Source organism: Notothenia rossii (assembly GCF_949606895.1).
Source record: "Notothenia rossii genome assembly, chromosome: 2".
NCBI lineage: Eukaryota > Metazoa > Chordata > Actinopteri > Perciformes > Nototheniidae > Notothenia > Notothenia rossii.
Window position 1 is genome coordinate 43,649,349 of NC_136904.1, and position 21,983 is coordinate 43,671,331.

General features: G+C 43.8%; 1 protein-coding gene across 4 annotated transcripts in view; it reads left to right on the forward strand.

The window, feature by feature from the left end:
• Nucleotides 1-13,551, forward strand: part of LOC307028089 (uncharacterized protein) — a 29,525-nt gene extending 15,974 nt beyond the window's left edge. The window contains exons 2-7 of one of the 4 annotated variants that reach the window (XM_079662855.1): nt 5,607-5,793; nt 7,040-7,202; nt 8,319-8,534; nt 9,370-9,413; nt 9,997-13,179; nt 13,443-13,551. In XM_079662855.1, coding sequence (XP_079518981.1) covers nt 8,366-8,534; nt 9,370-9,413; nt 9,997-11,583 — 1,800 coding nt within the window. In that variant the 5' untranslated portion in view covers nt 5,607-5,793; nt 7,040-7,202; nt 8,319-8,365 and the 3' untranslated portion in view covers nt 11,584-13,179; nt 13,443-13,551. Of the gene's footprint in view, nt 1-3,046; nt 5,794-7,039; nt 7,203-8,318; nt 8,535-8,791; nt 8,860-9,369; nt 9,414-9,996; nt 13,180-13,442 lie in introns of those variants that run through there. The other 3 variants (XM_079662854.1, XM_079662853.1, XM_079662856.1) reach the window with 3 other exon arrangements.
• The last annotated feature ends 8,432 nt before the right edge of the window (nt 13,552-21,983 follow it).

Consider the following 21,983-nt stretch of genomic DNA (forward strand, 5'->3'; position numbering starts at 1 on the left):
ATATAGTAACCTTTGTACCTCAGCAGGAGGGAGTTAGTTAAGTGATCGGTGAAGGACCTTTATAAACTATCAATCAGCTGTGTCCAGCATTTACTGTAAGAATCATACATTTATTAAATAATGCAGACTTAATAAATGAAGCTCAGCGCAAGTTCAGGCAGGAAGACCTATCACTTCGTATTGCACATCATGGCAATAATGGCCTAATTATCGCACCTGTTAATCGCTCTATATATGCTCTCCCCTTTTCCATCAGCTGTCTTCCAGGTGTCAACGCGCTAAGTTGGTAGCTTACACTCCTCTTACGCCTAAAAAACACTGGATACGAAAAAAAAAAAAACATGTCTAATTCAGACTCTTCAGAGATCTTACCTTTTTCGAAGGATCTTGATCCCGATTCCGATGCACTTCCAGAGGAAGCGTCAAACTCCTCAAGTCACCGTCGCCTCAGTTCTCGTCTGAGCGCCCGCAGCGGCTCTCGCACAGCAGAGGCAGAATTCCTCGTCGCCCATCTCCGCAAGCAGGGCATCACCCCAGCCCCAGATCTCCTGCTTTCCCAGCTCCGTGAGCTGTCGGACCAAGCCTCCGGCGTGGTCTCCCAGCCCAGGCCAGCAGCTCCAGCCAGCTCCCCCGGAAGAGGGTGAGGGCGCTCTCGCGGCCGCGGGGGCAAAAGGTTAAAAAAGCGAGTCCTCCAAGAGCTAGCTCGGCCAAGAAATCCTCCACTCCTCAGGCTCGCTCCAGCGGCGCTCAGCAGCCCATCGCCGCCCAGCCCAGCGCCGCTCAGCCCGGGAGCTCCGGCACTCAGCCTCTCTTCGATGGCAGCCTAGTCAACACACTGCAATCTCTGGCAAGTTCTATGCTCCTAATCGACGCTCGCCTCCAGTCCATGGAGAGAGGCCAGGCCGGAGCTTCAACCTCTGCGGCGGCCGCCGGGTCAGGATTTTGCATTAGGCACTGTAGTTCCTTCTCACTCTTTGGCTTCCGCCCTCCCAGCTCCTCCCTCAGGTAGGCCCTATATTCCCCAAGCCGCTAACATCTCCTCACGGCTCAGAGCTAAGATCCTCGACGGGAAAGACATTAATTTAGTCAGCCTTATTCTGCCTTCCCCGGAGTGCGACAAAGCCATCGCCTCGGGAGGAAGCATTACTGCGGTATTTAAATCTGCAGACCCCCAGCTCCTCAAAGACCTTTCTATAGGGCAATTTCTGGTAGCTGCCCTCTGCGCAGTTTACCATGAAAGGAGAGTGGAGTTAGATGCTTATCTGGCCATGATCGGCGATATTCACATCAAATACGGGAAATCCGTGTTTTACCAATACCATAAAAGCTTCTCTAGCAAAGCAGCGCTGCACTTAGCTCATTCTAACGTCCGCCTGGACTGGTCCGTGCTGGATACCGAGCTGCTCGTTATGGCTACCGGCGGGCAACAAGTCGTCTCGTGCATCAGTTGCGGAGCGCAGGGCCACACCTCTCCGCTCTGCCCTTCAGTGCCTCTCTCCGGGTCTAGCGTTTTCCCCACGCAGTATTCTAGGAACAATAAACCAAACCGTCAGGTGATCAAACAAGGGGATAATAAGATTTGCGTTTCTTTTAATGAGAACGTGTGTTCCTACCCTCATTGTACTTTTCTTCATATTTGCAGTACCTGCAGGGATGCTCACCCGAGGTCAGTTTGCCCAAGGCGCTGGCCCCCCTTCCCGCGCCAGAATCAACGTGGTGGAAAAACCTCTTAAAACATCACCCCTCAACTTTCATTAACACCACACATTTAGCAGCTGCGCTTCCGACTCACCCAAATCCCGTGTTCGTTGATTATCTTTTGTCAGGGCTCTCTCAAGGGTTCAGGTTAGGGGTCATTTCCCCCCCTTCAGTGACTTTAGTGGCAAAAACCTGCAGTCAGCCACCAAAGAACACACCATAGTCTCTCAGCTCATTCAAAAAGAGCTCAACAAAGGATATTTAATCGGTCCTTTCCATTCCTCTCCGTTTCCAGTGTTCCGGACAAGCCCAATAGGGGTCGCTACACGCAAATACTCTGAGAAGAAAAGGCTCATATTCGATCTGTCCGCTCCTCGCGCTGGCCCGTTTTGCAGCATCAATAGCCTTATTCCCCCAGAGTATTTTTCTCTTCATTACGCTTCAGTTGATAATGCCATCAAGCTCATCGTCAGAATCCCCTTCGTCCTGCATCTATTGGATGATTTCCTCCTCGTAGATTCCCCTCGGGACAACTCAGGCGCCTCTCTAGCAAAACTCAAACTATGCTTTCAGGAGTTAGGTGTTCCCCTCTCAGGAGAGAAAACGCTAGGTCCCACCACACGCCTGGAGTTTTTGGGCATTACACTCGACTCCGTAGACATGGAAGCGTCTCTCCCCACGGACAAACTGCAGCGCATTCGCGACATTACAAAGTCCTTCTGTGAGCAACAAGTTATCACCAAGCAGCAGCTGCTCTCCCTGCTCGGGCACCTCAACTTCGCCATGCGTATTATCCCTCAGTGGCGCTCTTTTATTTCCCGGCTCCTGGATACAGCGTCGGCTGTAGAACACCTCCATGACCACGTCTTCTTAGATGAAGGCTGCCGCTCTGACCTGCGGTTCTGGTTCCTCCTGCTCGCACACTGGAATGGCGTCACCTTCTTCTACGACGACCTCGTGTACTCCTCCGACTCCATGAGATTCTTCACGGACACTGCCCCATCCGTGGGTTTTGGGGGTTTCTTTCAGGGAGAGTGGTTTAGCAGGCTCATGGCCTCCGGCATTCCCCAGCCATGCCTCTTCCTCCGCTCTGCATGAGATCTTTCCGATCGCTGTTGCCTGCCATGTGTGGGGTCACCTCTGGTCCCGGCAGCGGATCTCAGTACTCTGTGACAACCAATCAGTGGTCGGAATTATTAATAAAGCGCGTTCCCTGTGCCGTGACATCATGCCGTTCATGAGAAGCATCACGTGGTCTTCCATCACCCACAACTTTCTCATCTCCGCTCGTCACGTTCCCGGCCACCTCAACTCAGTGGCTGATTCCCTCTCTCGTTTCCACTTCCAGAAATTCCGGAACCTCTGCCAAGAAGCCAGCGCTCAACCCGTCAGGATTCCTCCCCTGCATCTTCTCTCTCTCTTCTAAATAGAAGCCCCCTAGCAAGGCACCTCGAATCCGCCAGGTTTTTCATGAGAAAGGTCTTAGCCGCTTCCACCCTTAAAACATATCATTTCGCTTGGAGAACGTTGGCTTTACTTTACTTTTCCGTTGGCATTACACTTAAACCTGTTCTCATCTCCGCCGTGTGCGCCTTCATGTGCTACTGCGCCACTGATCGCCACATCAAACCCCCTATACATCCGGGGCCTCTTAGCAGGAGTTCAGTTTAACATTCGCTGTTCCGATCCCGGCTTTCCCAGCCTGTTCGCAAACCAGTCAGTCAAACTCATTCTCAAAGGTCTTATTAAAACATTTCCCCCTGCCTTAGACCGGAGACGTCCTATTACACTCTCCACTTTACGCCTTATGCTCTCCAAACTTAGAAGTGGGTTATTCTCCCCTTATATCGATGCACTACTTGATGCTTTATTTCTCCTAGCTTTTTATGCTTTCCTCAGACCAGGTGAATTTACCACAGCTTCTCTCACGTTCGATTCCAATCGAGACGTCTGCTTGTCTGACATATCCTTTCACGCCAGCCATTTTAGCTTACATCTCAAGCACTCCAAATGCGGCGGCGCCTGCTCCGTCATCGCCGCCCGCAACGACCCCCAGTTCTGCCCTTATAAATCCATGATCAAATTCTTACAGCTTAGACCTACCTCTAATCCCCTCTCTCCATTATTTCTTATCTCAGGGAATTTTCCCTTAACTCAACGACAGTTCAACCACTATTTAAAGCAAGTTCTCATGAAATCCGGGTTATCCCCCCTCCAATACACGGGGCATTCATTTAGAATAGGTGCAGCTACTCCCGCTGCTAATCAAGGCGTCTCATCCTCATCCCTGCAACAACTCGGACGGTGGTCCTCCTCCGCTTTCTCATCCTACATTCGTCCGGACCTCAGTGCCGTGCTGGCTATCCAAAGGTCTCTCCAACCTTAAATTGGTACGTATGCATATAACTGGTGGTGGTTCTTTAGCATGTCAGCACGTAAATTCGCCCCGCGGCTCATGCTTATCTTGACATGTCTAACCCTGTACGTCCAGGTTGTAACCTTTGGGTCCGTATTAAATTTGTCCCTGCTAAGTCAGGTTGCCCTGTATGCCCGGGAAGCCCTGTATGTCCGGGACGCCCTGTACGTCCGGGATGCCCTGTACGTCCAGGACACCCTGTACGTCCAGGACGCCCCGTATGTCCAAGATGCCCTGTATGTCCAGGGCGCCCTGTATGTCCAGGAAGCCCTGTACGTCCAGGAAGGATGCCTAGGAGGCATTAGTATGTCTAAAATCCCCACATGCACTAACCTCTCATTTCATCCATAGATCTCCACTGCATACCACAAGGTAAGATTTCATCACGTTCAGTACTCCATACTTTCACTTCTTTTGGGGGTTCATCGGAAACGGTTCTTTCCCTTCCCGAATGATATCCTACAAAACCTGGGCCTAATCACCAAACACCATTTTATTCACTGTTATAATCTGTCATCATTATGTTTCATTTATATAATGTGACCCGATAATAAACATGTATTCCATACATCACGTCTCTCCTGATTGAAATGAAGCTCAGCGCAAGTTCAGGCAGGAAGACCTATCACTTCGTATTGCACGTCATGGCAATACTCGCTCCCTTCACTAATTGATAGGGAGCGCCACTCCTCAAGCTAACCGATCACTTCCCTCCATCCACAAGCCTATTTATCGCACCTGTTAATCCCTCTATATATGCTCTCCCCTTTTTCATCAGCTGTCTTCCAGGTGTCAACGCGCAACCCTCCTCCACCCCTTCGCCTCCTGCTTCCAACTCAGGGCCAAGCTTAACCTTCTCCCTTCCAACCGGACCTGACCACTTATCACCACCACCAGTGTCTAGACCCGGGGGGGTTCATCGGAAACGGTTCTTTCCCTTCCCGAATGATATCCTACAAAACCCGGGCCTAATCGCCAAACACCATTTTATTCACTGTTATAATCTGTCATCATTATGTTTCATTTATATAATGTGACCCGATAATAAACATGTATTCCATACATTACGTCTCTCCTGATTGAACGACCATTCTTTGTTGATTCTGGCTGGAGTGTTAATTGACAGTAGTTACATAAGCTTCAAAACGAGCCACAACTGCGCGTGCACGCATGCGGAATTTATAGAATTAGCAATAAACCCTGGTAATGTTGATTTTAGTATTAGTTCTGTGATGATGGAGCATCAACTTTTGGACCAACCAGATATTGACGGATTACGGTTGTCCATAACAGTCACTTTAAACATGTGACTGACTCTGTATAACCATTTTTTCCTTACTCTTTTGATTTGTGTTCATCCTATCTAAAAGATAAAAAAACATGAGTTCATTGTTTTAACAAGATTTTTCACGATAAAATACATGAGTCCTTTAAACATTTTTAGTATAGTATTCTTATTTGTTTTAGTCCCTTATCTGTGTTTCTGTTACAGATGCCTACTCAAAAAGTGTGCCAGACTTGCAAACACAAAATAGGAGTAGCCAGCAGGAAATGCAGGCAATGTGGTGCCAACGAACCCTAAACTATCCAAGCAAAAGGAAAAGGCTGCACAGGAGTGGAAGGCCACGCAACAAAAAAAACACAGTGTCAACAACGTTTATGACTCAACAAATCTACTGGTACGTTTTTTTTTCTTGCAGATGTCAGTTGTCATAAAATAGTGTGTAAATAATCCCTGATCTCTATCTTTTTATACAAATTGTTATATTACTTAATTGATGTATACTTTCCAACAGTCGCCCTGATTTACTTTTTTAAAAGAATCCAAATTTCTTAATTAAGTTTATGGGAGAAGTACAGACTAGTGCATGATTACTGCACTTCATGAGATATGTTAAGCAAAATTGTTGTCACCGTTGTATTTAAATCTGTAAAGGCATAACACATTTTTTCAAACTGATGTTAGATAGTGTTTGTACTTGCAGGCGCCCAGTTTTAGTAAAACATTATTTCTTAACCAGAAGTAACATAGTTCAGGCCAGTGGCGATTCCTAGAATCAGAGCTTCAACATACATTTTTTTCTAATTATATCTTACAAAAGAAACTGCATTTTGGTGTTTTATATTTTATTTTGTACCTTCATGGTATGGCAAAAATAGAATTATGTGACTATGGTTTCCAAAAGTAAAATAAATGAAATATCATACACATTTTGAATAAATGGTAAAACCAAGAATGTCACAGAATCAAATGTAAAGATCTAAATAATAAAATTTAAAATAAATAAAGATACAAAATGTTTGGGCTGAATATAGATAGATTAACATTGGCTCAACTCTGCCAAAAACCAGCCAATATTAATACAGTATAGTACTTGAAAGACAATCAAGTCCTGGAAAGAGTTTGTATTAATAAAGAGGCCCTTAAAAGCACTTTAATTTAGCTTACCAGAGTCTCTGACTTTGAGCCTTGTTCGACCAGTCATTTCAAAATTCACCTGTAACACCAGCTTTATATCTGAAGTGCTTTAGTCATCAATATTTTTGAGTTAATGCAGAACTTTGAACCTGAAATGACAGGTTATAGCTCGCTGACATATTTCAAAGCTAAATGTAGCTTATTCAGATATCTGAATGTGAGAGTTAAATAGACCCATATAAAAATAACCATGCCCATGTAAGAAAAACTCAAAAAGTGAACCTGAGCTTTTTTTCATGGTGTTTTTTAGGGGCTCCCCTAAAATGGGTCTAAAATCACACCTGGTTAATTGTGGGGTGCCTTCCTCAATGTGCACACATATCACATCAGTGCATTTTTCACTTATGCAAAAATAAATGGAGTTGTAATAGCTTTAGGTGTGTGAAAATGTTTAGAGCTGTTATGTACACAATATTTTTTTTTTTTTTGTGTCCATTGTGTTCCAGCTCCACAAATGCAAACTTCTTGAGAGGCATCCCATCCTCCTTCTTGCCAAGAGAGGCACAAATGGTTTTGCGGCCGATTGCCTCTGTCCATGGCAAAGTGAGACAGAAGATGGTAACAATGCACTTGTTACCATAAAGAGGATTTACGAAAGCCTTCTTAATGGTAAAGTATAAAAATCTGCATGCTATATTTTAAGCCAAAAGTCATTCAGCAATTTATCTGTTAAACATTTTTGTAAATTAATTGCTCAGTCATTTTGTTTTAAATGTAAAAAAAATAAATGTGAATCACTGTTTACCAAGTAGTACAAATATGTCGTCATGTCTTGTTTTGTCAGTTAAAGGTCCCATGTCATGCTTTTCTGGTTATCACCCGTCCCCTTGTGTGTTATGAAGCTTTTTCTGCATGTAAACGGTCTGCAAAGTCACAAACCCTCAAAGTACACCCTGTAGCGAGTAAAACTCTAACACAGAAAAGACCTGTCTATGCTGCCCCAGAACGCCTCGTTGGAGATTTCTCTTTTTCCATTTTTTTCATCGTGAGTATAGTTATGTAACGGGCATAGTAACGTACCCGCTCGCTCGCGCACACACACACACACACACACACACACACACACACACACACACACACACACACACACACACACACCCTTATCTTTTCTCAGCCGCGGCTCCGCGGATCTCCTCACACACACACACTCACAGTCTGGCTGTTTAGGACAGAGAGTGAATACATACTATACAGAGATGCTGTATGAGAAACCAATGTGAGTTTGGAACATTGAACAATGTAAATCTATTCTAGTAGACCTCAACAATGGTATTATGATCAGTAGAAATGGCCATGACATGGGACCTTTAACTAGAAGGAAAATACAAAGAAATTGTTCACATGTGAGAATCTAATTATGACATGTTTTTACTGAAAGGATTACACAAAACGATAATCAATTATAGAAACAGCTGGTCAATCATTTTAAAGTTGACAATAAATCAACTAATAACCACCCTTACTTATATACTGATAACAATACTAATAATAACATTACGTTTTGTGGGACTATGTTTTTCGTAAAAGCTTAGCAGCACAACTATTGGTGGATTGCTGCACTGGTTTTCTCATCCTAACATTGAAGTCTTAAATGCTTGATTCATAAAAAACAATCAATATTTGTAGTTTCATTTTTAGCTGTAATTACTCAGATTATAAATGTATATGGAGGATTATACTTGGTAATTTATTCACCATGCCTCTACTTTTTTTTCTTCTCAAAAGTGACTTTGGCAGTTGAACCTGAGGGTCCTTCAACGACACAGGCAGAAATGGCAGCAGACCCAGGATCAGATTCCTTGTCTGTACTTCTCTCCTCCGGCCTGACTCCTCTCTCCTCCTGCCTTACTCCTCCTCTCTTCTCCAGCCTGACTCCTCCTGTGTCCTCAGTGTCTTCCTCACAGAAAAGAAGACCAACAAGGAATAAAGTGGCAATTAATGGTATGTGCGGGTTAATTAGTAATTATCTTATTTACATAGACTGAAAGTTTGATTTTGCACATTGAATTAGTTAAAGAGAGAGAAAACAATCATCGGTACAATTAGAATACGCCACCTTTTGTTTTGTTTAAGACTTTGCAGTATCAAAAGTCTCAGTGCCATTTTGAACAGTTTAATTGAGCACAATGTGATGTTAGGCAATGTTTAGGAGGCTATTGCTGAACTTCAACTTATTACCATCTTTTAATTCCTTGCAGAATGTCCCATTCATCAAGGGTCAGACACTTTCCCCTACAAAAAACTACTGAGGGAACGAATCAGGGAGGTTTGTTTAGAAAATATTTTAAAATAAGAAATAAACAATGAAAATAATGCTTCCGTGGAACCAAGTCTTATCTTATCTTATTGGATTTTCGTATACTTTGTTTAAAAGGAGTGTTTCAGTCTTAAGCATGACTGCTAATGTAAATATTGAAATTACAGTAACAATAATTTATTATTAATTTAAGGTTGAGGTACTTGTGTAATGCTTCATGTCACATTAATGCATCATGTCCAGCCATTTATTTGTATATTACATTTTTTCTTGTAATCATTTGTAGGTGAATTCCTATTCTTGGCAGTGAAAATATATTTTTAAATAATAATAGTATTCCAAAATATTAAACTGATGGGGAAAATGCTATTGACTATGTTACAGTCCTTCATATGTTTGAGTTAATCGTACCTACTATTATTTCAAATTATCATTTGATTTCACTGGACTTTTCGTATTTACATGTATGACATTTGAAAAAAAATTAAGTTTACCTAAAATCTGTGTTTCTTTACTCAGGGCCATACCGAGGTGTTGGTGCAGTTTCAGTCTTGCTCTGGATGGTATGTATCTAATCTGAAGTTTCCTTCAGTGTAGCTGATGGGGCTGGCAGAACAGGGGCCAGAAAGTAGTCTTACCAACCAACTTCATCAACCCTGAGATCACTAACTTAAACATTTTGGGTTCCTCAGCAGTAAATTCAATTTGGTTGATCACATGGGGGTGGGGAGCCATGTCATCAATGGCTCTATCAGACAGTGATTGCGCCATAAAGTAAGACATCCAAGTTCTCTGCCCTTCGTCATTCAGACATCGCAGGTCTCCCTTGAAAAAGAGATCTATGATCTCAATGGGACCAATCTGGTTAAATAAAGGTTTGAAATGAAATGAAAATCGTGCCCTAGAAACGCTATCTGGTTGTAACACATAAGCAGGGAAGTAGCCTACATTGGAATAGAAATTAAAATACAATATACAACTGAGTTTATCCTTGATCAATATCCATAAAGGTTAAATGATTGATATGTGAGGCTGGATGGTATTTGATCTCTTTTGTAATTAATTACTTGTTACATTTGTTCTTAACAATTATACTATAAGTATAGTTAGTAGTAAGTAGTATTATTTCTGTGTGCTGTCTTGGAGTGCTGTCCAGAAGGAGGACTCGTCGGCGAGCGTCTGGTGGCCGGGCTTGCCACGGAGCCCGGCCGGGCACAGCCCGAAAAGGCGACGTGGGCAACACCTCCGCTTCTCCGTCCCGCGAGCCCACCACCTACGGGAAACAGCGATGGGGTCGGGTGCGCTGCCAGAAGGGTGGCAGTGAAGGCAGAGGGTCTCGACGGACCAGACCCGGGCGACAGAAGCTGGCTTTGGGGACGTGGAACGTCACCTCTCTGGGGGGGGAAGGAGTCGGAGCTTGTGCGGGAGGTGGAGCGTTACCAGTTGGATCTGGTTGGGCTCACCTCTATGCACAGCGTCGGCTCTGGAACCTTACTTCTGGATAGGGGTTGGACTCTATTCTTCTCCGGAGTTGCTCAAGGTGTGAGGCGCCGGGCGGGTGTGGGGATACTCACAAGTCCCCGGTTGGGTGCTTCGTTGTTGGAGTCTACCCCAGTGGACGAGAGGGTTGCCTCCCTACGCCTGCGGGCTATGGGGGGGAAAACTCTGACTGTTGTGTGTGCTTATGCACCCAACAGCAGTTCAGAGTATACGGCCTTCTTGGAGACCCTGGAAAGAGTCCTGTATGGGGCTCCTGAAGGGGACTCTTTAATCTTGCTGGGAGACTTCAATGCACATGTGGGCAATGATGGAGACACTTGGAGGGGAGTGATTGGGAGGAACGGCCCCCCTGATCTGAACCGAAGTGGTGGTTTGTTACTGGACTTCTGTGCTAGTCATGGATTGGCCATAACAAACACCATGTTCGAACATAAGGATGCTCATAAGTGTACGTGGTACCAGAGCACCCTAGGCAGAAGGTCCATGATCGATTTCGTTATCGTATCATCGGACCTGAGGCCGTATGTTTTGGACACTCGGGTAAAGAGAGGGGCGGAGTTGTCAACTGATCACCATCTGGTGGTTAGTTGGGTCGAGTGGCGGGGGAAGCCTCTGGATAGACCTGGTAATCCCAAACGTGTAGTTCGGGTGAACTGGGAACGTCTGGAGGAGGCCCAAGTTCAGGAGGCCTTCAACTCAAACCTCCGGCGGAGCTTTTCGGGCATTCCTGTGGAGGTTGGGGACATTGAACCAGAGTGGTCGGTGTTCAAAGCCTCTATTGCCGAAGCCGCGGCGGGGAGCTGTGGTCTCAAGGTCCTAGGTGCCTTAAGGGGCGGTAACCCTCAAACCTCCTGGTGGACACCGGTGGTCAGGGAAGCCGTCCGACTGAAGAAGGAGGCCTTCAGGGATTTGTTATCCCGGGGGACTCCCGAGGCAGTTGCAAGGTACCGACAGGCCCGAAGGGCAGCAGCCTCAGCCGTGGCCGAGGCAAAGCAGCGGGTGTGGGAGAAGTTCGGAGAAGACATGGAAAAGGACTTTCGGGCGGCACCAAAGTTGTTCTGGAAAACTGTCCGACACCTCAGGAGGGGGAAGCAGGGAACCATCCAAGCTGTGTACAGTAAGGATGGGACGTTGTTGACCTCAACTGATGGAGTGTTAGGGCGTTGGAAGGAGCACTTTGAGGAACTCCTGAACCCGACAACTCCGCCCTCTATGTTCGAGGCAGAGCTGTAGTAAGACGGGGGATCGACACCAATCTCCCGGGGGGAGGTCACTGAGGTCGTCAAACAACTTCACAGTGGCAAAGCCCCGGGGGTGGATGAGATCCGCCCAGAAATGCTGAAGGCTCTGGGTGTTGAGGGACTGTCATGGTTGACACGTCTCATCAACGTTGCGTGGAAGTCGGAAACAGTACCGAAGGAGTGGCAGACCGGGGTGGTGGTTCCCCTTTTTAAAAAGGGGGATCAGAGGGTGTGTGCCAATTACAGAGGCATCACACTACTCAGCCTCCCCGGGAAAGTTTACTCTAAGGTACTCAAAAGGAGGGTCAGGCCGATTGTCGAACCTCAGATTGAGGAGGAACAATGCGGATTCCGTCCTGGTCGTGGAACGACGGATCAGCTTTTTACTCTCGCAAGGATCCTGGAGGGGGCCTGGGAGTACGCTTATCCAGTCTACATGTGTTTTGTAGACTTGGAGAAGGCGTATGACCGGGTTCCCAGGGAGTCACTGTGGGAGGTACTGCGGGAGTATGGGGTGAGGGGGTCTCTACTCAGGGCCATCCAATCTCTGTACTCCCAAAGCGAGAGCTGTGTCCGGGTCCTCGGCAGTAAATCGGACCCATTTCAGGTGAGGGTTGGCCTCCGCCAGGGCTGCGCTTTGTCACCAATCCTGTTTGTAATATACATGGATCGGATTTCGAGGCATAGTCGTGGGGGAGGGGGTCTGCAGTTCGGTGGACTAAGGATTGCACCACTGCTTTTTGCAGATGATGTGGTTCTGATGGCTTCATCGGTCTGCGACCTTCAGCACTCACTGGATCGGTTCGCAACCGAGTGTGAAGCGGCTGGGATGAGGATCAGCACCTCCAAATCTGAGGCCATGGTTCTCAGCAGGAAACCGATGGACTGTCCACTCCAAGTAGGGAATGAGTCCTTAACCCAAGTGAAGGAGTTCAAGTATCTCGGGGTCTTGTTCTCGAGTGAGGGAACAATGGAGCGTGAGATGGGTCGGAGAATCGGAGCAGCGGGAGCGGTACTGCAGTCGCTTTACCGCACCGTTGTGACGAAAAGGGAGCTGAGCCAGAAGGCAAAGCTCTCTGTCTACCGCGCCATTTTCTTTCCTACCCTCACATATGGTCATGAAGGATGGGTCATGACCGAAAGAACGAGATCGCGGGTACAAGCGGCCGAGATGGGTTTTCTCCGCAGGGTGGCTGGTGTCTCCCTTAGGGATAAGGTGAGAAGTTCAGTCATCCGGTAGGGACTCGGAGTTGAACCGCTCCTCCTTCGCGTCGAAAGGAGCCAGTTGAGGTGGTTCGGGCACCTAGTTAGGATGCCACCTGGGCGCCTCCCTAGGGAGGTGTTCCAGGCACGTCCAGCTGGGAAGAGACCAAGGGGTAGACCTAGAACCAGATGGAGGGATTATATCTCTTCGCTGGCCTGGGAGCGCCTTGGGATCCCCCAGTCAGAGCTGGTTGATGTGGCCAGGGAAAAGAAAGTTTGGGGCTCTCTGCTGGAACTGCTACCTCCGCGACCCGACCACGGATAAGCGGGAGAAGATGGATGGATGGATGGATGGTCTTGGAGGCAGTTGTCTAAGTTTAGTGCTGTATGTCTGGGCATTGATAAGACAGCAAATTCAAAGAATTGGTCAAATTAAGCATTGACTTTGAAATTAAAAATGTACCTTGTATTATATATGATGTATGTGTTATATATAAATATATATATTATACTGAACTTTCATCATGATATTTTTAAGTAACTTAGTATATCTTCTCATTTGAAATAGCATTGTCAACATACTGTAGAACTACATATTCCAAACAGTTGAAAAAAAGTAATACTTTTTGCTGTGTTTCTGTTTTACAGTGGGGCGAAGTGGAAAAATTCCTGGGGGCCAAAGGAAAACTTTCCTAGTTAAATATGCCTGACTTTTTTTTTTCTACATTGGAGTAATAAAATACATATAAAAAAAACATCTTTGTAAGTGTCGTGCCTATTTGTGTTCTTATGTTATCCGTGAACTGAAGCCAAGACAAATACAAATATATGTTTTAAGTGTATCCATACAAACTCATTCTCTAAAACTGTCATGTTTGGTCTGTTGAATGACACCCATGAGGAAAAAGGTCCTATACATTATATCACATCGGCAGGGCTGTGATGTGATGAGGCCCTCGAACGTCGACGGGAGGTGGTGGTGGTGTGTAAACCCTGGACACACCATGGAACGCAGCCCACACATGGCAGACAAACCCAAACACTTCTGGAACACGCCACCTCCAGACACATTAACATGCACTCCCCTAACTTTCCCCTAATCTGACATTGTATTTCATTCCATAACATCTTATCAACAGAGAAAATTAAGGGTAATCAAATAATAAAACATGTCACTCATATCACTTTCTTTCTTACTGTACTTGTCATTTTTATATCCTATATATTCAAGCTGCACTTCAACTTCAATTCTTGGCGTGATAATACAAAACAATATTCACATTTATTTTTGGATTATGTCTATGAGGGGCCGTTAGGGACATTATTCAGAAATACTGTTCACACATGTGAAACACAAACTGAAACCAAAATCATTTACAAGCATGTACAAATCTCTCATATGCGATGGAAACTTCTGAAGCAATGGAAACTGGACTCAGAGAGACACGAGGAAAGCAGGAACTTTGATGGCAAACACTGATGGTTTATTCACAAGATAGCAAAATCAATAGCAAAAACAGAATTAACTGTCATTAGCAAACCACCACCAAGTAGTTTTGTTTTACATATATTTTAAGGATAATAATAGCAATGGAATTATGTGTCTATGACACTTATAACACTGATTTGAAAAACATACAGAAACAATTAATTCACTGCCCTTAATAAAGGATTTAAATATACATTTCAGGTGTGCTGTTTTGTTAAGTAATTGATATTGAATATGGAATAAAGGTTTGGACAAGACCTGGTGTAACAATAATCAAAAAGGACATTAAAAGAGCTCCAGATGTTAATTATCTGTTTTTGCCAAAATAAAGTACACAAAGTTGATTCTAGACTCTTTAAACACTAAGGTGATTGTATTCTTGTAAAAGTAACAATAACAAGCTCCATTTTCTATTTCCAGTCCGATTCATATTCATATGCAATGTGTTTGGTTATATGCAAACTCAGTAATATCCATTGTGATACAGTTATAAGGCCTTCACATGAGACTGTCACGTGTTCTCAGAGTCATCATCATCATCATGTTATATCTGCTGCTGCTGCTGCTGCTGGCAGCTGGAAGTGAGTCAACACTTATTATACTGCTGTTTAACAGGATAATCTGTCATATAACATTTTTTTTATTTGTACAGGTGTGAAGTGTGAACAGTTGACACAGCCAGCCTCTGTGACTGTGCAGCCAGGTCAACGTCTGACCATCACCTGTCAGGTCTCTTATTCTGTTAGTTAATAATAATAATACAATTCAATAACGTGCTTTAACCACTAGGTGTCCCTTTCTATCAGCTGTGCACCGTTATGGTGTAAATACAGCCTGTCTAAACCATCGCATCACCGAGCTGAGGATCTTGCCTACGTCTGTTTCCGGTATTGTTTTTGACAGATGTATTTTGTTATATACACATTCCTTCACATTTAAATTTAAATTTACATTAAAGTATTTCGTGAGGCCTTCTAAAATGTTTTTAAATATAACTACGGTTCGAGTTGAAGAGTTTGTAAATTAACATGAACCGAAGCTGTTGCCTGGTAACGCAATCGCACAACGTCACGTCCGTTAATTCCACATCCACAGATCCACACACATAGATTAACATCGATTTAATAAAGTAATGTAGCCTTTGTTTCTGCTAAAAGAGTTGTCGACCAGCTGGGGCAACAAGAAAATCGGCGAAATCAAGTGTGACTATTAAAAATTAAATCATGGACATCCAGTTGGACGAACATGTGAGGGCTGCGTTGTGTCGTTCTCCCACGACTTTACTTTCTACATTTAATTTAAAACCACCGAAGTTGAGTTAAACCCGTATTGTGTGAACATAATTTGGAATATAGATCAGAAAAAGCCGATGTGATGCCGAAATCTGCAGGAATGACGAAACAGGCAAAAAAGACCGAAACTGCTGTCTCAGACATGGCTAGCATAATTAGCCTGCTTGAAGAGCACAGAGCTAGCTCAGAGCTAGCACAGAGGGAGTACAGAGCTGGCATTTCAGCTGACTTCAAAGCTGCCTTTGCGGTACTGGAGGCAAAGCTGAAACAAACGCAGACCACAGTAGCAGAACATGGGGAACACATAGGCTCTCTTGAGACCAATGCCAATCTGCAAGATCAGCGACTCCGTATACTCCAGGAGAAGTGTGCGGTATTAGCAGATAGCAATGCTAAGCTGGCTGCGAAGACCGCAAATCTGGAAGGTCGGAGCCGCAGAAATAACATTAGAATCATTGGACTTCCTGAGTCTATTGAGGGACCCCGGCCTACAACCTTCTTTTCTGAACTTTTGGTCGAGCTGCTAGGCAATGAAACTCTCCAATCCCCTCCCAAGCTGGACCGTGCACACAGAGCGCCGGCTGCTAGGCCGCAGACAGGGGCGAGACCGCGACCGAAATGAAATACCGAAACATCATGTCAAAGCTGTACAACCTAGGCCTCAGACCGGCTCTTCTGTTCCCTGCTCGCCTGCAGATCACACTAGGAAACGGGGCTAAGAAAAGGTTCCCCTCGCCCCTGGAGGCTGTAGCCTTTGCAGCTGGCTATGAACGCGAGCCGGCTAACTAACCACTGATGTTGTGCTAGGCTAGTGGTGGCTGAGCTAGGCTAGGATAAACCACGCTAGCGCTGCATTGATGGTGGACTGGGTATGTTACAACCGTTATGTTTGGACAAAATTGATTGTATAATCTAACGTTACCTAGCCATGACAGCGCACAATGCGACATGTGGTCTACATGTATTTTTTGTATGATTACATTTTTGTATTTAGATTATATACCCGGGGTGTTTTTTGCAGTTTTTCTAATGTCCTTGTTAACTCGTGCTGTTCACAATTGTTTCTGGGCACTTTACAGCCGTCGTTCTGTTGGGACGTAATTTCTTTTATAACTAACGTTGCTCGGCCATGACAGCACACGATGTAAAATGTTTACATCTATTTTTATTTTATTTTATTGTTTTCATTTTTGTATTTACACTCTATACCCGGGATATTCTTGCACTTTTGCAATGTTCTTGTTAACATTTGCTGTTCACATTTGTTACACTTACTAAGGAGGTTGTATTTGCATGATGTGGGTACTGAGACACCTTGAAGAAGGAGAGATGATTCAGGTAGGGAAGTTATTGCCAATTTCATTGGCAGATGGAGGGAGGGGGTGGGGAGGGAGGGGGGCTAGGGCATGGGAGGAGGTGGGAGGGAGAGGGTGGGGCATTTATTTTGATGGGGCTATAGGTTTCCATTTGTTTGACGCAGCTGTTTATTTTACATTCTGTTTTGTCATCTTTATGTACACTGTTCTCTCCATTTTTTGTTGTGGATGTTCTAGGGCTGTTCTTACACCTTCGATGCTGTACGCGGTGTCATGGCTAATGTAACTGCTACAGGGACTGGTGGTGGACAGGCGGTCAGGATACTCTCTTTGAACACTGGTGGGTTGAATGCTTCGGTGAAATGCACAAAGATTATGACACATCTTAAAAACCTGAAGGCGGATATAATGTTTATACAAGAGACACATCTATGTAAATCTGATCAGCCAAAGCTGAATAGGCCGTGGATTGGACAAATGTTTCATTCACAATTTAACCTAAAGACAAGGGGCACAGCCATTTTAGTTCGGAAAAAAGTTAATTTCACCCTTACTAATACAATTTTAGATCCAAATGGAAGTTATGTCATCATTTCTGGTACACTCTATCAGAAGCTGGTCATCTTAGTTTCTGTGTATGCTCCCAATTGGGATGATCATAATTTTGTGAAGTCGCTATTCTCCACCATCCCCGATTTGAATTCCCACCTATTGATACTGGGAGGAGATATGAATTGTGTTATAGACCCAGCACTAGACAGATCTAGTTCCAGAACTGTGGCGCCCTCTAAAACGGCACAAACTCTCTCTGCTTTTATGGACCATTATGGCTACGTCGACCCGTGGAGATTTTTACATCCCTCGGCTAGGCAATACTCTTTCTTTTCCCATGCACATGGTTCATACTCTCGCATAGATTATTTTATTGTTGATAAAACATTTATTTTGTCGATTGTCTCTGTTCAGTACTCACCGATAACTGTATCAGATCATTCAACTGTGACCCTGGACCTTCACTTTGATCATAAGCCTGAGGAATTTAGATTCTGGCGTCTTGACCCTCTTTTACTTTCTGATGCAGCCTTTTGTGAGTGTATTTCGGAATCAATTGCATTCTTCTGTGAGACCAACCAAAATGAAGAGACCTCTGCGTCACTACTCTGGGAAACCCTTAAAGCTTTTCTTAGGGGTAAGATCATCTCGCATATGTCTCATGTTAATAAACTTCGTAGAGCACGCCAAAGAGAACTGGAAGAATCTATCATTAATCTAGACAACCAACTATTTTCCACTCAATCACCTGATCTATTTAAAGAACGGATGGGGCTCCAAACAGAACTTGAACTTCTCCTAACAAGAGAGGCTGAACAACGACTCCTACATTCACGAGGGTCTATATATGAACATGGTGATAAAGCTGGCCATCTCCTGGCCCACCAACTAAAGGCTAGGGTTGCCTCGAACCAAATCACCCAGATTCGGGACGGGTTGGGCTCTCTCACTTCTGACCCGGGAGAGATTAATAACATCTTTAAAACCTACTACTCTCGTCTCTACACGTCTGAATCCCCTGATAACGAAGATCAGCTACATACATTTTTGGATAAATTAGATATGCCCAAGATTTCGACTAACGACCAACAGACAATAGATGCCAAACTGCAGCTCGCTGAGATTAAAGAGGCAATATAGGCCATGAACAGTGGCAAATCACCGGGACCTGACGGATACCCGGTAGAATTCTACAAAAGATTCTCAAATCAACTGTCCCCATTATTATTAGATATGTTTAATTCGTCGTACGACCAAGGCTCACTGCCGCCCACTCTTATGCAAGCCTCTATCCCTCTGATCTTTAAGAAGGGCAAGGAACGGTGAGCTGCGCACATATCGCCCAATCTCACTCCTTTCTGTAGATGTGAAAATACTTGCGAAGATTTTTGCTCGCCGGTTGGAATCTATTATACCCTCCATCATTTTGGAAGATCAGACAGGATTCATAAGAGGGAGGCACTCCTTCACAAATGTCCGAAGACTTCTCAGCGTGATCCACAGCCCGCCTTCTCCTGCTGAACCGGAGGTTGTCATATCTCTTGATGCTGAGAAGGCCTTCAACAGGGTTGAGTGGGCCTATCTGTTTTCTGTCCTTCAACGGCTGGGGTTTGGTTCAGGCCTCATCTCCTGGGTTAGACTTCTGTACTCTTCTCCTCACTCCTCTGTATGTACGAACACTCAGCGCTCCAAATTCTTCCCTCTTTTCCGCGGGACGCGTCAGGGGTGTCCGCTCTCCCCACTACTATTTGCAATTGCTATCGAGCCATTGTCGATTGCTCTAAAAGCAGAGAGAGGAATTAAGGGGATTCAGAGAGGGGATATCGAACACAGGGTCTCATTATATGCTGACGACCTTCTTCTGTATGTGCACGATCCTATACAGATGTAGCGATTCATTTCAGACAGTTTGAAACGTGAGGGCCGTGATTGGTACGTGATCTGCCCTCGCTCAAGGGAAAACCTCCAGCTTGACTTGAGACCACCCCCGTGATAGATAAATGTAATTATAATGAAGCCAGCTGCAATGGATCATTGATCCACCAGGGGGTGCAGTGGGGTTCCACACTGGAGCTCATGTGAAATAAAGTGAGATACAGTATGCTGGATGTACAGCGGAACTTTGTTAAGATCCATATGTCACGGATATCATACTCTGTGCTAAATAAGAGACATGTAATCATTTACAAAACATCACCATTTTGTTATTTAACAAAATAATGTTGTCTAGTCGAAAAAAACGAACGGGAGGAAATGCAGCCCGGTTCTCGATTTGTAATCCTAATTTAATCATCATCTTCACCACGATCATTTATGTTTATGTTCGCCGAATTGACATGAAATCACTGACACATATGAATATACTGTATTCAACTTCCTTAAAACGTTATTAACGTGCCTAAACTCAGTAATTCACTAAAAATATTTATATTTCAATGGAGCCTCGTCGGCAGATCAGGATCCCAAAGTGTAGCGGAGGGATCCTCATCTGCATGACGGGTGCTATTTTCCCCATAAGGAACAAGTCGCTGCAAATTATCCCGCTTATTACATGGCCACATTCTCAACAAAGTAACGACATGACTCCCAGTATTAATTGAAATGCTTTTATGGATTTAGAAAATGTTTTTATTGATTTAAAAAATAGTTGTATGTATTGATTTAACTTGACATGCATCCGCTAAGAAAAATACTAATAGTCCGTTGTTACCGTTTTTTAAACAGTCTGAATGAAACGGCAGCTCTCAGCTGTGTATTTCTACAACTAAAAGCCCATCAACCACAGCTCTCTCCCCCCCACTCCCCCCCTGATCTTTCTTCTCCAGCAGCTAAATTAACTGCAGGTTACTCTGAGTGACCATAGACTGTATGTGAAAAGTTTACAGTTAGTGACGTAACAACACCACAAAAGCTGGTGGGTTGAAAGCAACACGGGAGGTAAAAATAACTAGAATAATTGTGATTTATTTATTGTGGCTTTTATCTTTTTAGGTATAACATGTTATGTAATTCAGGCTTATAGTTCAACCTTCTATAAAAGCCTCCAACAATGACAATATTCATAGTAATTTAATAAATCCTTCCAACACACATTGTAAAAAATAGCCTACTGTAATTTAAGAAATCATTCCGATATGTACATCTTCTGATGTAAAAACAATAACATTATAAATAGTAACATAGCTGAACATGGTATTGCACATTTAGCTTTGAGTGTTACTGACCTGAGATGTTTTTATTACATGAATGAAGGTGACTGAGGCTTTTTAACATACAGGGATGCAAACTCATCAGGTATGAAAAAGGTGACAAGGATCCGAGCCCCCGGCTCCCCCACCCCACGGAATGACAGAGGATTTTAGCAGTCAGAACAACTAAAGCAGCAGTGTTAATAATAACAGAAGCGCCAAAGAGTCACATCTAATAGAAATATATAAAAGCATTTATTTTAAATTGTGTAGCAGTCAGTTTATAATTTTGGCTGCACTGTTGAGCATTTTGAAAATGTATTTTCATGCCTCTGCACAAGGCTTAGTCTTTCTATCTTTATAGCCACATGGTGTAAAGTAACTAAGTTCATAAACTCAACAAGTAGGCTACTATACTTGGGCACAATTTTGAGATACTTGTACTTTATTTAAATATTTCAATGTTGTGTTACTTTGTTCTTCTACTACAGTTCAGAGGTACATGGTGTACTTCTACTCCCCTACATGTATTTAATCCCTTTAGTTACTTTACAGATGTGGATGAATGATGTGAAATATAATCAAGTGTTAAATCAGACTTTAGTTCCACCTGGAGTAAATCCACAAGCTACCCTGCAGTATAGAAAGTCATTCAAACTAGCTGCACCTTTACCAGCTTTGAGAACACTTTCACGATCAATCATTATAAAACATATCATATACAGATGTAGCACTTCATTTCAGACTCCAGCTTACAGCTTCCTTTCTACGACCTGCCAAAGACCAGTATAGAGGAATGTTAAGCCCTCCCACTATTTTCCAAGAGGGCGTTGCCAGATTTTCAATTTCAGGTTTTAACCAGGAGATGGCGCTTCATTCACAAATACAGAAAGACAAGTTTCATGGACTTTCAGTTGTGTTTTGAATAGCATTTGAACACATCAATATTTTAGATCAACTAAAGTATATCTAATCTTGTAATTCAATAATATATAGTCTTTATATATTAAATAATCATAATTATAATGTAAATGTTTACATTAAACTTCTTTATTTGTTATGCTCATACTTTAACCTTTACAATCGTTTGCTTTAATATGCAGTATATTTTTTGTATATTTTTGTGTTTGCTTCCTCCTGCTCCCTTTCGGACACATACTGTATGATTTATTATTATTATTAATATGAAGATACTATTAAGATAAGATAAGATGTTACTTTATTGATTGAACATTTTAGTTTAGAATGTGCTGTCCCACGGTAATTCAGAAGGCTCACAGGTCACATTCCGACCATTATTTAAAACAATAGGTGCTTTCACACCGTCTACAGTTTGATTTGTATAGAGGGAC